We start from the raw sequence: 17,446 nt of genomic DNA on the forward strand, positions 1-17,446 counted from the left end.
CTTGTTTAATAATTCCAAAAATAGGTCTTTACTGTGCTAGAGTCACGGAACTGGACCCAGGTGCAGTAGCTCATGCCTGTAATTCCAGTGACTAGGGAGACTTTGGCAGAAGTATCTCAAGTTTAAGAACTAAGTTCAATCCCTAGTAACAAAAATAAGATGATAAAATCAAGGTATTGACAGTTGTACTCCTTTGGAGGATCCAATAAAGAACCTGTTCCCCTGCCTTTTCTAGCTTCCTTTGTCTTAAAGCCAGCAGCATAGCATCTTCTAATCTCTGTCTTGACTCTCTTACTGCTCCTCTTCACATTTTTGACTGCGTGGTATCCACCTGGATGATCCTGGATAGTCTTCAGTTCAGGATCCTTAATCATATTTACAAAATCTGTTTTGCTATATAAGGTAACACATATACAGAATTTACTATAACAAGTTTGAGTATCAAACTTGAATTTCATGAGATTGCCCTGAATGTTTTCTGTACTCACTATCAGCAACATTCAACAATTGTCCTCTTATTTTTGAAGTATTTTGTTTGCTTCTGTGAGACAACACTCCTGGTCTTCCTTACTGTTGAATTTGCCAATTTCTCATTTTCTTCTTAACCTTAGGGCTGAGTTGTATTTATTTTCTAGTTCTATCTACAAAGAGGCAGTAGCAGGGGAGGGGACAGTAGGATCATTGTTAGTATTATGTAACATCTTTTGATACCTTCCAAGTGGTATATCCTTCCTGTCTCTCTGATGACCAGAGTTTGTGCAATAGTTGATTGTTCTAATTAATAAGCATTTCAAACATATAACACAAATCTTGGTATTTCAACCCGATGTTTCTCCCTTAGTTTATTCTCCAATAACTTGGTATGTTACTTTAAACTCATTTGTTCAGACTAAATGATGTGGAAGTCTTTGACTCCATTCTCTGTCATTCCTATATGTAATCAATATGCAAATCCCGTGGGCTCTTGTGAATATATGCTTTGTCTCATCTCCATAGTTGCCATCTGAGGCCAAGTCACCTTTCTCATTTAGATTGTTGGACTGCCTTCCAGACTTCTCCCTCTTGCTCCTTACCTGGCTCTTATCCTATCCATCTACACAATAGAGTCATTGCTTTAGAACTTAAAGAGACTGCTTTGTTTAAATCCATAGCAGCTTCCCATTACATCACATTTATATTATTATGATCTGGCTCCTGCCTTCTGTGACCTTTTTGTTTGTTTTCTTGCTAGCACTCCTCTAGCCATATTGGACTCATTTCTGTTTGAATTCATTTCCACTTCGCTTGCTATTTCTGCCAGTCGGTCCACTCTTACCTAAATGTTTATGGCTAACCCTTTCTTATGATTCAGTTCTAAAACACTTCTATATGTCTTCTCATCACTTAACTATTTTAGTCATAGTTTAAGATAGTATGAAATAATCTTGTGTATTTTTCATCTTCAATACTACTACCTTTGTCTAGAAAGGTGGCTGATAATGTGTACAGCACTTCTCTAGCATGTGTGAGGCACTGGGTTCAATTCTCAGTACCACATATAAATAAAGGAATAAAATAAAGGTCTATCAACATCTAAAAAATAAAATAGTTAAAAAGTCACTACATTAACACTAAAGTGTATCAGACCAGGAAGACTATTTTCCTTATCCCATCTGCATCAGACATCATCTCTGCTGGAGTCAGACCTGCCTCTCCAGTGAACGGGTGTACAGCTTTGACAGGTGTGAGACTCACACAGGATAAGCCCGCCTTGTATGATGCAATCTTTTCATCCTTACCCACTTTGTTTTTGATTCCATTCTTTGTAGACTCCTCTAGGTCCTAATATTCAATAATTCACTGTATGTATCCCAACTTCCTGCCTAATTTAGTAATGTACATTCTCAGTTTCAGTGACATCCACAGGTTTCTTCCAGGAAACAAATTGAATGTGGCTGATTCCCTTGAGCATATTTTTCATGTTAATAAACAAAGTTCAATACTTTTTGGTGGTGCTGGGGATTGACTGATGAGGCCTTACACATGATAGGCAATCACTCTCATCACTGAGCTATATACCACCCTGCCCTATTTTTTGTTGTTTTGTTTGTTTTGCTTGTAATTGAACCCAGGTCCTTGTACTTGCTAGGAAAGTGCTCTACCACTGAGCTATGCCCCCAGCCCCTCATTCTAATAACTGCAAAATAGCTTAGTAAAGATGTACCAAAATGCTGGGCATGGTGGCACACACCAGTAATCCCAGTGGCTTAGGAGGATTGCAAGTTCAAAGCCAGCTGCAGCAACTTAGCAGGACTCTGTCTCTAAAAAATAGAGAAAAGGACTGGGGATGTGACTCAATTCCTGGTACCAAAAAAAAAAAAAAAAAAAAAGGTGCCATAATGTATAATAATTTATAGGTTTACATTTTTAGTAGCTTCTCAAAGTCAGTGAAATAATACATAATAAAGTAGTTGCTTTTTCTTTTTTGAGACCAAGGTTGAGGGGGTAGGAATTGATGTCTACAAAAATGGAGAGGCATTGAAAATGCAGTCTTTGTCCTGCTATAACAAAATACCTCTGACTGGTATTTACAAAGGATAGGAATTAATTTTCTCTCAGTTCTGGAGGCTGAGAAGACCAAGAACAAGGTGTCGGCTGTATTTGTTTTCCCATGAGGGAAACCTTTTAAAAGGCTCAACATTTTAATGCTATCACATTGGCAACATATGAATTTTGGAGTGGACACCTTCAAACCATTGCATAGACCAAAGGAAAGTATTTCTCAAGCAGGTACCTTATTTTATACATGAGTGATTAATACTTTAAAATAAAAATTGATTCCTATTGGGTTACTATATAAATAAATTACTGTGCATGTATCTTTTACATAGGAAGATATCTAAACAAGAATTGGTAGAACAAAAACATTCTCAGAAGGAGACTTAAGCCTTCTTTACTATCTATAGAAATGTTCAATTACTGGTGTGACATTAAGAAACAAGGCCTAAATATGCATCTAAATGATAGCTAATCATTAACAATATTTTATAGGCTTAATCATTTTAGTGGGATAAAGGAACTTGGTCAAGTGGAAAATAACTGATTTTAGCTTGATGAGTATGGAAATAATATTAAGTATTATCTTAGGTTTTTATTTTTAATATTTTAGTTGTAGATGGACACAATAGCTTTATTTATTTTTATGTGGTGCCAAGGATCAAACCCAGTGCTCACATATGCCAGGCAAGTGCTCTACCAGTGAGCCACAACCCCAGCCCTATGTTTGTTAGGTTTTTATGTTAAGATATTTCGTACTCTTGAGTATCTCCCAATAAGCCAATGAGGTAGATTTGTTTTCCCCATTTTATGGGAAACCTGAATTTCAGTAATGATAAGGAGCTTGTCTAAGAAGTTTGGATTCAAGGAGATAATAGAGAACAGTAAGTATATCATCTTAGGGTTATACTGCCTAAAAAACTATCTCTAGACTTACAAACTAATCTCTCTATGCCTCGGTTTCTTTATCTGTGTGGGAGCATAATTGTTCTCACACAAAGTTTTTTAGGGATATATAAATTCATTTTTTTGAAGTATCAAATGATATAAAGCTTAACTCACAGGAAGTACCTAATATTAGCTAGTATTATATATTCTATCAGTGATTCCCCAAACTTCAGGATTTCATGACCAATAGATTAATAAAGAAGAAGAGGGACAAGATAGAATAGTCTGCTTCTTATCTTCCCAAGTGAGACTATTAAAAAAGAAAATTTACTATTGCAGTGTTCATAAAGAAAGGACATTTTAAAATCCAAGTTGGTGGTTAACAAGTCTCAGAATGAAGAACTGTTCTTTAAATTGAATCAATTTAGCTTTGTAAAAGGCCAATATAATTCTTATTTTTCTTATTTTACCATGAAATTAGATGTTCTGTAAGTCTCCCTCCAGTTTTGAAATATTTTCACTCTAATATTCATACTTTTCTCTAGCTCTTCCTGCTTCTACACTTTTCTCCATCTGCCCTAGAAATACTGACTGACAATTCACTTATGTGATTAGTTACCCAAGGAATCTACCAACAACTGCTCTTGTAAACCATAGGATAGAGACTGTATCAAATGAAAGTGAACTAGATAAAACAATAGTTACTATAAGAAAAGTAGCACAAACAGCAATATGCATTCATTCATCTAACAAATGTTTATAGCTTAGTACATTACCAGGTTCTCTTTTAGAACATAAGCATATGACAAATAAAGCACAAATAGTCTGTACACTTCCTTCTGGGCTTAAAATGTAAACTACTCCTAACTCCCAAGCCAGGTAGGTTCTTAGCAGCTTCAAGATAAAATATATTACATATTCCTAGAGCTTCAATTTTTGTTTTGTTTTGTCTTTTATATGGGGCAGGGGTGAACCCAGGGTACTTAACTGCATCCCTGGCCCTTTTTTATTTTTTATTTTTTTCATTTTGAAACCATCTCACTAAGTTGCTGGGGCTGTGTGATCCTCCTGCCTTGGCCTCTCGAGCCCTGGGGATTATAGGCATATGCCAGGAGCTTCAATTTTTATTGAAAAGAGGAGTGGGGATAGGAAGACAATTTCTCTGGCAACTAACATTTATAGTAAAGCATTCGTAAATAGGAACAGCATACAAAATTTACATGTTTAAAAAGTACTTAATATTTTAAAGACAATTTTACTTTTTCAAGAACCAGTTAGGACTATGGATCCAAATTGACATGTGCAATTCATCTTGTTCCCTAGGTTAGTGCCTCTTTACAGTTTATTCATATAATCATCATTGGATGAACTTGTTAAAAATACTGATTCCGGTATCCTAAAGATGCTGATTCAGTAGGACTGTGGTAAAGCCTAGAATTTGCTTCAGAAAAATAGTTGTTGACCATGTAACAACAAAACCCATTATTATGTACAATTACAATGTGCCAACATAAAATATGTTAAAAAAGAAAAAAAATTGAAAAACGTTTTTGGCAATTCAGTATAGTGGTCTATAGATTTTCTTTGAGAGGCTTTACCTTAGGGATACTTGAGAAGTTTCAAAAGGCAACAAATTTATTATTTATTTATTTAGGTACTAGGGATTGAACCCAGGGGCACTTTACCACTGAGCGACTCCCCAGCCCTTTTTTATTTATTTTGAGTTGCTGAAGACCTCACTAAGTTACTAAAGCTGCTCTCAAATTTGTGATTCTTCTGCCTCAGCTTCTTGAGTCACTGAGATTATAGCCATGCACCACCACACCTTGCAGAAGGCAATAAATTTAAAAGGGACCTTTATAAAATGAAATTTGGGAATGATTCTCTAATAATTTTTTTAAAAAGCCTATTTACATTCTACCCACTCTCTTAATTTTGTCAAGTTAAAATACTCAAACTACAGAGATTAATTCCAGATTGGTAATGTCCAACAGGTCAATTTCAGAAAAAGTTCTTTAGAAATTCTCATTAGAGCTGGTGTAGTGGTGCATACTTGTAATTCAAGCAACTTTGGAAGCTGAAGCAGAAGGATCAAAAGTTTGAGACCAGCCTGAGCAATTTAGTGAGACCCTGTCTCAAATGAAAAAAAAAAAAAAAAAGATAAATAAGGGCCAGGAGTATAACTCAGTGGTAAATCACCCTTGTGTGCTTCAAACTCTAGTATCAAAAAATAAAATAAATTCTTATTAGATTTATTTACAAAATGCTAATTTAATGTTCTAATGTTTAATTTTTATTTGTTTTTAGATATACATGACAGTAGGATGTATTTTGACATTTTACATACACGGAGTATAACTTCCCATTGTGGTTATACGTAATGGGGAGTTAAACTGTTCATGTATTATTATATGAACATAGGAAACATGTCCCATTCATTCTACTGTCTTTTTATTTCCACCCCTCTCCCTTCTCTTCATTCCCTTTTATCTACTCCAATGACCTTCTATTCCCCCCCCACACACACTCTTACTGTGTGTTAGCATATACATATCAGAGAAAACATTCTTGGGATTGGCTTATTTCACTTAACATGATAGTCCCCAGTTTCATCCACTTACCAGCAAATGCCATAATTTCATTCTTCTTTTATTGCTGAGTAATATTCCATTGTGTATATATACTACATTTTCTTTATCCATTCTTCTGTTGAAGGGCACCTACCTTGGTTCCATAGCTTAGCTATTGCAATTTGAACTGCTATAACCACTGATGTGGCTGAGTTACTATATCTTTGGGTATAGATATGGAGGAGTGGAAAAACTGGTTCAAATGGTGGTTCCATTCCAAGTTTTCTAAGGAATCTCCATACTGCTTTCCATAATGATCGCACAAATTTGCAGTTCCACCAACAATGTATGAGTGTGCCTTTTTCCCCACATCCTCATCAATACTTATTGTTTTTTGTATTCTTGATAATTGCCATTCTGACTAGAGTGAGATGAAATTTCAGTGTAGTTTTTATTTTCATTTCTCCAATTGCTAGAGATATTGAACATTTTTTCATATATTTGTTGACCAATCATATTTCTTCTGTGAAGTTCCTTTGCCTGTTTATTGATTGGGTTATTTGCTTTTTGATGTTAAATTTTGTGAGTTATTTATATATCTTGGAGATTAATGCTCTATCTGAGGTGCAGGTGGCAAAGATTTTCTCCCATTCTGTAGGCTCTCTCTTCACTTTATTGATTGTTTCCTTTGCTGTGAATAAGCTTCTTAGCTTGGTGCCATCCCATTTATTGATTCATGATTTTACTTCTTGAGCTTTCAGAATCTTGCTGAAGAATTTGGTTCCTAAGCCAATATGATGCAGAGTTGGGCCTACTTTCTTTTAGTAGACACAGGGTCTCCGGTCTGATGCCTAGGTCCTTGATCCACTTTGAGTTGAATTTTATGCAGGTGAGTGATAGGGGTTTTATTTCATTTTGCTACATATGGATTTCCAATTTTCCTAGCACCCTTTGTTGAAGAGGCTATCTTTTCTCCAATGTATGTTTATGGTAGCATTTCTCTTGTATGAGATATCTATATTTATGTGGGTTTGTCTCTGTATCTTCTATTCTGTTCCATTGGTCTTCAAATCTATTTTTGTGCCAATACCATGCTTTTTTTGTTACTATAGCTCTGTAGTATAATTTAAGGTCTGATATTGTGATGCCTGCTGCTTCACTTTTCTCACTAATGATTGCTTTGACTACTCTGGGCCTTATTTTCCAAAATGAATTTCATGACTGCCTGTTCTATTTCTATGAAGAACGTCACTGGAATTTTAATAGGAATTGCAATAAATCTGCATTGCACTTTTGGTAGTATGACCAATTTTGAAAATACTAATTCTACCTATCCAAGAAGATGGGAGAACTTTCTATCTAAGGTCTTCTTCAGTTTCTCTCGTTAGTGTTATGTAGTTTTCATTGTAGAGGTCTTCTGTTTCTTTTGTTTGATTTATTCCCAAATATTTAATTTTATTTACTTATGATTATAAAAAGGATTTATTAGATTGGCTTACATAACAAAAAAATATGGAACACTTCATGAGTTTTTGTATCATCTTTGCACAGGGGCCATGTTAATCTTCTCTGTATCACTCCATTTTTAGTATATGTACTGCTGAAGTGAGCACTCCAAATATTTTATTTTTTGAGGTGATTGTGAATGAATTAGTTTTCCTAATTTCTATTTCAGTTGATTCATCACTATAGGAACAAAATTGATTTATTGGTGTTAATAAATCCTGCTACTTTATATCCTGCTGTTTTATATCCTGCTACTTTGCTGAATTCATTTATGAGTTCTAAAAGTTTTCTGGTGGAGTCTTTTGGGTCTTCTAAATATAGAATCATATTGTTGGCAAATATGGGTAGTTTGAGTTCTTCTTTCCTATTTGTATTCCTTAATTTCTTTCTTCTAATTGCTTGACTAGAGTTTCAAGGCCTATATTGAATAGAAATGGTGAAAAAGGGCATTCTTGTCTTGTTCCAGTTTTTAGAGGGAGTGCTTTCAATTTTTCTCCATTTTGAATGATGTTGGCTTTGGGTTTGACATGTATAGCTTTTACAATTTTGAGGTATGTTCCTACTTATCCCTAGTTTTTATAGGGTTTGGGACATGAATGGATGTTGTATTTTGTCATATGCTTTTTCTGCATCTATTGAGATAAATATGTAATTCTTATCTTTAAGTCTATTGATATGATGAACTATGTTTATTGATTTTTGTATGTTGAACCAAACTTGCATCCCTCGTATGAACTCACTTGATTGTGGTGCACTATCTTTTTAATGTTTTTGTATACAATTTGCCAGTATTAAGTATTTTTGTATCTATGTTCATCAGGAATATTTGCCAGTATTTAAGAATTTTTGTGTCTGTGTTCACTAGGGATATTGGTCTGAAGTTTTCATTCCTTGATGTATCTTTGTCTGGTTTTGGTATCAGGGAGATACTAGCTTCATAGAATGAGTATGGGAGGGTTAAGATTGGTGTTAGTTCTTTTTTGAAGTTGTGGTAAAACTTGACTGAGAATCTATCTGGTCCTGGGTTTTTCTTTGTTGGTAGATTTTTCATGGTGTCTTCAATTTCATTGCTTGAAATTGATCTGTTCAAATTTTCTACATCCTCCTGATTCAATTTTGGCAGGTCATATGTCAGTAGAAATTTATCAATGTCTTCACAATTTTCTATTTTATTAGAGTATAAGTTTTCAAAATAGTTTCTGATTATCATCTGTATTTCAGTAGTGTCTATTGTGATATTTCCTTTTCATCATGAATTTTAGTAATTGTACTTTCTTTGCTAGCTTGGCTAAGGGTTTATCAATATTATTTATTTTTTCAAATAACCAACTTTTTGTTTTGTTGATTTTTTTGAATTTTTTTTGTTTCAATTTTGTTGATTTCAGTGCTGATTTTAATTATTTCCTGTCTTCTACTGCTTTTGGTGTTGAATTATTCTTTTTCCAGGGCTTTGAGATGTAATGTTAGGTTATTTATTTGGTGACTTTTTGTCTTTAATGAGTGAGCTCAATGCAATGAACTTTCCTCTTGGAGCTAAGTGCCTTCTTAGTGTCCCAGAGATTTTGATAGGTTTTGAACAGTATTGCTATTCTCATTTGCCTCTGAATATTTTTTAATTTCATCCCTGATTTCTTTTGCTATCCATTGGTCATTCAGGAGCATATTATCTAGACTCCAGGTGTTAAAGTAGCTTTTATTTTTTATTTGATTGCTATATAATTTCATTTCATTATGATCTGATGGAATGCAAGGTATTATGTCTATTTTTTCGTATTTGCTATGAGTTTCTTTGTAGCCTAAGATATGGTCTATTTTAGAGAAGAATCTGTGTGCTGCTGAGAAGAAAATGTATTCACTTATTGATGGATAAAATATTTTATATACGTCTGTTAATTCTAAATTATTAATTTTTGTTTTTTAGTTCTGTAGCATCTTTATTTAGCTTTTGTTTGGAGGATCTATCCAGTGGTGAGAGAGGTGTTGTAAAGTAACCCAGTAATATTGTGGTTGTGGTCTATTTGATTCTTAAAATTGAGAAGGGCTTGTTTGATGTACATAGATGTTCCATTATTTGGGTCACAAATATTTACAATTATTTTGTCTTGCTGATGTATAATTCCCTTAAGCAGTATGAAACATCATTCTTTGTTCTTTCTGTTTAACTTTGACTTGATGTTCACTTTATCTGACATGAGTATAGAAACCTCTGCTTGTTTATGAGATCCATGTGAATGACAGGTTATTTTTCCCCATTCTTTCCCTTCAGTCTGTGGATGACTTTGCTTATGAGGTGAATCTCTTGGAGACAGCATATGTTGGGTCTTTTTTTAAAATCCAAGCTGCCAGTCTGTGTCTTTTGACTGTTGAGTTTAGGCCATTTATGTTCAGTATTATTGAGATATGATCTTTATTCCTTGTCATTTTGATTTATTTCTGGTTTTTTAATTTGAATTAACTTCTCCTTTGATTGACTATTCTTCTAGTGTAGTACCTTCCTTTGCTTGTTTTCACTTTTATTTTTCACTTCATGAAATATCTAATTGAATATATTTTGTAGTGCAAGCTTTGTAATTGTGAATTCTTTTAACTTTCATTAATCATGGAAAGTTTTTATTTCATCATCAATTCTGAAACTTAATTTTGCTGGGGGTAGTATTCTTGGTTGGCATCCATTTTCTCTCAGAGCTTGGTATGTATTATTCCAAAACCTTCCAGCTTTGAGGGTCTGCTTTGTGAAATCAGCTGGGATCCAGGTTGGTTTTCCTCTAAATGTGATCTGTCATTTTTATTGTGCAACCTTTAAATTCTATCCTTATTCTATGTTAGGCATTTTCATAATAATGTGGCTTTGCGTGGGTCTGTTGTAATTTTCTATATTGGGGTCCTGTAAGCCTTCTATATTTGATTTTCATTTTGTTTTTTAGTTTTGGGAAATTTTCTGATATTAGTTCATTGAAAAGATTGTGCATTCCTTTGGTTTGTGTCTCCAAGTTTCCATCTATCCTGATAAATCTTAAATTTGTTCTTTTCATGTTATCCCATATTTCTTGGAAGTTCTGTTCATGGTCTTTTAACATCTTTTCTATATGGTCAACCTTATTTTCAAAATTGTATGTTTTGTTTTCATTGACTGAAACTCTGTTTCCCAAGTAGTCTAGTCTGTTGATGATGCTTTTCATTGAATTTTTAATTTGGTTTATTGATTCCTTCATTTTGAGAATTTGTGCTGATTTTTTTTTCAGAATCTCTGTCTCTTTATTGAAGTGATTTATCATTTCCTGAATTTTCTCTCTGATTTTGCTCCTTACAATGTTCTTTACTTTGCAGATCAGTTTAGCTATGCACATTCTAAACTCCTTCACTGACATTTCTTCCTCCTGGTATTAATTGATTCTGTTATAGAAGTATCTTGGTTTGTTTGGGGTGATTTGTTCCCTTGCTTTTTCACATTGTTTGTGTGCCTACCCATCTAACAGTATGGATCTGAGGAAGCAGAATTTCTACCCTGTGCACTTATATGTCCTTGAACATTTCCAGTACCTCACCTTTTAGGGGGAGACATATAATAACAAAAACCAGTGCAAACAATATATAGCATTAAATATAGTTCCTGCTATGACATTGTTTTAGTCAGTTTTTTCACTGCTTTGACTAAATGACCCAACAAGTACAACTGTAGAGGAAGAAAAGTTTATTTGGGGGCTCACAGTTTCAGAGGTCTCAGTCCATGGACAGCAGGTTCCATTCTTTGGGGCTCAAGGAGGGTTAGAACAACATGGCAGAAAAGTATGGTGGAAGGAAGCAGCTCACATGAAGATCAGAAAGCAGAAAGAGATCTCCACTTCCCAGATACAAATATATACCCCAAAGTCATGCCCCTAATGTCCCTCCTCCTCCACTCACACCCTACCACTTCAGTTACCACTTGGTTAATCACATTTGGAGGATTAATTAACTGATTGGGTTAAGACTCTCACAACCCAATCATTTCTCTGAACCTTCTTGCATTGTCTCACATGTGAGCTTGTGGGAGACAGCTCACATCCAAACTATAACAGACATCTACAATGTTCATTGTCACGATAAACAGAAATGATATGATCAGTTATTGCCTACAATAAAAACAATATATTTGCAAAAGGGTTTACAATTTTGAATGGTGGATAAGGAGAGGACAGAAATGATGTTAGGATGTGAGGATTATGAGGTAGAAGGAAAGAAGTTAGAAGTAAAAAATTAAAGGAAGAGTGAAAGAGAACAATAGAGATTGTTGTTAGCAGAAGAAAAGAGAGAAAGAGAATCAAGGGAAATAGATAAGTGAGAGGAAAAAAATCTATAAAGTAAAAATTTTTAAATATAAAAATGAAAAGAATATAAAACAAAACTGAAATACACTAATCAAATATCCTAGTCCTGAAAGTATTGATCCATGAAAAATAACTGGCTTCAAAAATTCTAGACATGAGGAAAAAAAACGAATATTTATAAAAGTCCATGAACCATTAAGGTCACATTTAAATGAAGAAAAGAAAATAGAAAAAAAAAAAGAAAAAGCTCAATGAAAAAGAATTATTTCCGTTGAATTCTCAGCTTCCCTTCTCAGCAGTTTTAGTTGGGGTCATCTGGAGCATGATGCTCGCTCCACCCTCAGGGTGGGGTTGTTAGACTAAGAGATGTAATCCCATAGGTGGGACTCCTGGAGGTGGGGTTTAGGCTTAGGTGGGCTCCAGGGTCTTAAATAAATGCCAGTTGTTCAGGAGAGTTTAAATCAGCACATCTTCAGAGCCTAGTAATTGCAGGTTCACACTGGAAGATTGTACCCCAGGGATCTTCCCTAGGTTCCACTTACATAGTGGAGGAGTCACTTCTTAGTCCACTATGTCACCTGTGGACCCCATGTTTCCTGATCTTGGGTTCAGTCTCCAAACTCAATCTCTACTTTCAAATTTCAGGCCAGCAAATGGAGAGACCAGCATTCAAGAGACCAGTATCTCTTCCAGTGGATCCTGTAAGCAGCCAGATTGGAGGGGGAAGGATAAAGTTGGGTGGGTTTTCACAACCAGTAGTTCCCTGTGTAAACCTCTTTCCATGTTTGATTTTCTCCTGGTTGCTTAGGCACACATGTTGTGCAGTGTGGGTTTGCCAGGCCTGTATTTTGGGCCAGTCTCAGGTGTACCAGTATTCAGCTCTCTTAGCTGATGGTCCCCACACAGTGCCTGCAAAATGTTTCTTCCTCTGTCCTCTACATGCAGCTGGGGGAGATTTGGCTTCTTTCCTGCACAAGGATCTTGTGCATCACACCTTTCAGTTTAGTCAGGCAGTGTCTTTCTTTGATCTCTGAACTCTCTGCACCCATACATGCCTAAGGTCTCCTAAGGCTGTGGATTTCTTTAGTTCCCTTATCCCTCCACTTTGCTGGGTGATGGACCCATGGTTCCTCCAGCTGCCATAACAGCTGTGGCGCTGGGGATTTTTCCTTATTTTATCATATCCAACCTCTTAAAATCCCTGATCTGCTTTGAATGTCCAGGATTCAATTCCAATAAAGTCCTCCCCTTTTGTTCATCTGTCTTGCCGAGAAGCTGCCTATCTGCTTTCTTGGTTTCAGGTCATGGAGCAGTTGGGAAAGCAACCTCCTCTATTCTGCCATCTTGAAACCCTCCAAAAATGCTAATTTCAGGTGACCTCCCTGATTCTACTTTAGTTTTTTTTTTTTCTGTTAAGCTAGGATAACAGTTTAAAATAATAGATTTATACAATAGATTTATGAATAGATTCATACAATAGAATTCAATAGATTTATGAATAGATTCATAACAAATGACTTGGAATCTGACTTGAAGTTATATCTACCTCTGATAATAGAATTCCATTTATTGTTTTTGAATCTTTTAGAACATCAGTGCTCTCAGTGCTAAAATCCACCAGGAATATACCTGCAGATGGACACAAGTGTGACTTGTTGCTCACCACAGAGAACCAGGGGAGTCTCTGTAAGATAGTGTTACAAACAGGATTTGGGTTTGTTTTGGGAGATTGGGGAAGGTTAAGGAAAGTGGGCTTTCTTCTGAATTGGATTTGAGCAGAAAGTGTTGATAATTCTATGATAGGGTTTCATAATTATCCAAAAGACAGGAAGAATGGAGTGAGGCTAAACTTATGGGGAAAGAAGTGGCAGTTACTTGTATTATCTGAGATGAGAGCTATTTGGTCATTTTTTGTGGTTTGTGCAATATTCACTGTTTTTCTGTGTTCAGATATGAGTTGTGTCATTTTTGATTCATGTTGGTTACAGTGGCCTTGGCCAATGTTGTTTTTTTGTAAAATTGCTTATGATGTTCATCTGGGGAACAATGGTCTGGTTGTAATTTCCAGGCTAGCTCCAGGCTCAGGGCCTGTTTTTCTCTCTCAGGGTTAAATAAAAATAAAGGTAAATGCTATTACATATATGAATCCAAAATATTCAGCAGTAGTTGTATGTGAACAAGGCAGAAAGGCAGCTCAATGTAAGGGAGTAAGCAAGATTACTTTTCTATTTAGCCCTACTATAGCTAACATTAATGGCTTCCATTTATTGAACACCTACCATGTACCATGCTATTTACTAGGTGCTTTACACATGCACAGTTTTGCAAACCAAATACATTTGATTGCCCCCATTTTGCAGACAAGTAGATAGCACATACATTCCCAGAATCTTCTGATCATTAAGTAGAATTGCTGGCATATTAATGAGTTTGGCCCTTTTTGGAGTCCACCACATTGTATTTCCATTGTATCAGTATGTCTCTCTCCACAGAATTTTGCTGTCAGTAGCTTTAACAATATAATATATAACTGTAAGGATTTCCCTGAAACTCAAATGCTATCATATATCCAAAAGTATCTAGAACAATAATTTCCTTATGGTAGACAGGCCACACTGAGAGTTCTGTTTTTTCTTTCTTTCCGTAGAACACAGATGCCTTTGATTATGAGTACAGATAAATTGTAGTAATCTAAAATGAAGTTGTGGAGTGCTGCCAGACAACTTAAAAAAAAAATCTTAGTATCACAGAATCATAATTTTAGAGATTGAAGAAGTTTAGAGATCAAGAAATTGTCAAGATTCTCTTATATATGCGGAAAATGAAGGTCAGAAATATGCTTAATCGGACCTATATCACATATTTAGTTATTGTTGGAGCTAGGCTGAGAACTCGATTTTTCAGGTCACATAGCTGTTCTTTCATGGATTTCAGATTAGAAGTCACAGTGTGCTTTGGGGCCCTTACAGAGCTAAAAGATCACTGCTGACATTTCAGAGCAGAGCTCTGGGGCTTGGACAAAATTTGAGGGCTGTGTATGAGGGGGGAGGGGAGTTTCCTCTCCCCTATTATGTAATCTTACAGTTAAAAGTATATATATATATATAGTTTTTCAGCGCAGTTGGGCAGCTTCAGCTGATTTATTTTTTCCTTTAGTGCCCTAGGATCCCCGGGGTGTTCCAGCCCTTTTTTAAATTTTGAGACGGTCTTGCTAAATTGCCTAGGCTGGCCTTGAACTTCGGATCCTCCTGCCCCAGCCTCCCGTGTTCCTGGGATTACAGGTCTACCCGTGGATACCGGCTTAGCATTTTAAAACCGGTTTTGGGAACATTACTTCCGGGAGCCACGCAATGCTGGAGGCGCGCTCCGGTGCAGGGGACCTGGGCGCCTCTGGCAGGAGCTGCGGGCAGGAAAGCGCAGAGGCCGCACAGCGCTGTCGAGGCCACACAGCGCTGTCGAGGCCACACAGCGCTGCGCTGGAGCCCGCACAGCCCTGCGGAGCTGGAGATCGCGGCCGCGGCGGGGGCGGGGCGAGGCGGCGCGAGGCGGGGCGAGGCGGGCAGAAGGCGGAAGGGCTGGGTGCGAGGTGCGGCCTGAGCGCAGGGGCCAGCAGCGCGGCCGGGGCTCACGTCATGGCTGCGCACAGTCGGGGCACGGAGTTCGGTAAGCCCCACGAGTCGCCTCCTTCCTTTTCCCCGCTTCCCGCATCACGGTCTTTCTCGCGGGGCCCGCCGCCGGCCGAGTGTCCGCAGAGGTTCCCAGCGGGCGGGAAGCGGTGGTGCCGGCCCGCGGCGGGCAGAGGCGGATCCCGGCGCTGCACTCTGGCCTGGGCTCCTTAGCCTCATTGCTGGAAGCGGAAGGAGCGGGAAAGGATGAGATTTCCGTCTTTCAACCGATCCGTTCACCTCTTAACTCTCTGTTTGCAAACAACAACAAAATCCCAAATAAGACCAGATTAAAAACCCAGCTTTCCCCCTCTTAATACTGCGTTTTAATTCTGGATTTCCAAAAATTATTTTGACATAATTATCCCTAAAATAGCCTTTTCCCCCAAGTGCCATGGCTCTGTGCAGAAAACACAGCATCGTAGATTGTGTATGATTTTAGGTGTTTACCAAAATTGCAAAAGTGCCTGTATTCTTTTAACATTTTACCTTTAATTTTTTGGTGGTTCTGGGGTCCAGACCCAGGGTAGGCAAGCGTTCCACCATTGAGGTACATCTCCAGTTCCCATCTTTCCTCTTATTGATAGTAGTTCAGATATTACTGGCTGGAAAGCTTATTTCATATTTCCTAAAATGTGAAAAATTTATAATTCACACACAACCTTGATGGGGCCCAAGGTTAATGGTTTAAATATATAACTTTACTCTCTTTAATATCCTGGATCTTTAACTTATTATCTATGATTTTTTTACTTTGTCCAAGTTTCTTCATCTGTAAAATAGTTATTAGAAAGGTATTTATCTCATGATTTGAAGATTAAATAAGGAGATAAATGTAAAGTGTTTGGTACATTGTGGGTATGTAGAAAGAGCTCAAATAATAGTGTGTAAGAAAGGTCTGTTTTTAGGGACTAATTTTTTGAAAATTCATTCAGGTACTTTAAAAGTGATTATTCATATTAAACAATTGAGACTTAAAGAGTGAAATATTTGTTGAGTGTTAGAGTCTAAATCTGCTTTTATAGATAGTTAATTTCTTCATGAAATTCATCCTGTCTTACCCACTGTTTACCAGAAGATTATGTTTTAAACTTAAGTTCTATCTCTGGAATGTAAACTTTAACAACAAATGAGTATAGGCTAGATTGGAGGATCCTGAAAGATGGATGGGGCTAGAGTTGGAGTGTTTTGTGTCTCTTTGGTATTTCTGAGGATATCGGCTATGCGAATAGGTCACAAAGAGGATATGCCATAATTTCCCCAAAATTTAAGTTGTAAAAATTTTCTTTCAAGGAATACAATTAAACCATTTTTCCTTTTTTTAGTTTGCAAAAAATTAGAACCACTTTATTTGTTGAAGAATAATAGTATAGATAAAACAACTGCTGTTTGGAATAAATGTGATTTTCATGCTCCTGCTTAAATGATCATAGCTTTGTTTTTATTATTTTCTTCATTAAAATCAGATACATTGCAAGGGTGTTTTTCCTTAACTGGTATTTACCTTTAACTTAGAGAGATTTAGCCTAAAATGCTAAAGTAAGTTATTTGAATTATTTATGTACTAGGGGAAAATCATTCAGTATTAATTTATGCATTGTCTTAATTGATGATTTTTATAGTGTTTTGTAATTGAAAGTCTTTTTAATGAACACTGCAACTAATTTTTTTAAGAAATTAACTCTCTTTAAAAGAAATTAATGTTTATTGTAGAAATTTTAGAAATTATGGTTAGCACAAGAAAGACTAGAATTATTCCTGATTCAATCACTGTAATATTTATTTTAGTATACTATATATATTTCCTAGTTCATGAACTAGGGGAAAAAAAAAAAAAAGATTTGTTTTGAGACCAAACCTGACCCTCATGATAAAAACCCTGCAAGGAAAACATTCTTTTAGCATGGCATTTGGGCATGCAAACAGGTTTCCACACTGGGAATGGACCCTCTAATCTTGATTTTAGAAGGTGGAG

General features: G+C 36.3%; 1 protein-coding gene and 1 non-coding gene across 2 annotated transcripts in view; one reads left to right on the forward strand and one right to left on the reverse strand.

Annotated features, from left to right (window-relative positions):
• Window positions 1–7,499: 7,499 nt before the first annotated feature.
• LOC124984181 (U6 spliceosomal RNA) lies at window positions 7,500–7,606 on the reverse strand. The gene has a single exon (XR_007108635.1). It is a non-coding gene; the product is annotated as a U6 spliceosomal RNA (small nuclear RNA).
• Window positions 7,607–15,278: 7,672 nt separating this feature from the next.
• The window catches only part of Dera (deoxyribose-phosphate aldolase), a 119,220-nt gene continuing 117,052 nt past the window's right edge, over window positions 15,279–17,446 (forward strand). The window contains exon 1 of the mRNA XM_047550481.1: window positions 15,279–15,469. Within this exon, the coding sequence (XP_047406437.1) occupies window positions 15,439–15,469 (31 nt within the window). The 5' untranslated portion in view covers window positions 15,279–15,438. The remainder of the gene's footprint in view (window positions 15,470–17,446) is intronic.

The sequence above is a fragment of the Sciurus carolinensis genome, chromosome 4 (genome assembly GCF_902686445.1).
Source record: "Sciurus carolinensis chromosome 4, mSciCar1.2, whole genome shotgun sequence".
Lineage (NCBI taxonomy): Eukaryota > Metazoa > Chordata > Mammalia > Rodentia > Sciuridae > Sciurus > Sciurus carolinensis.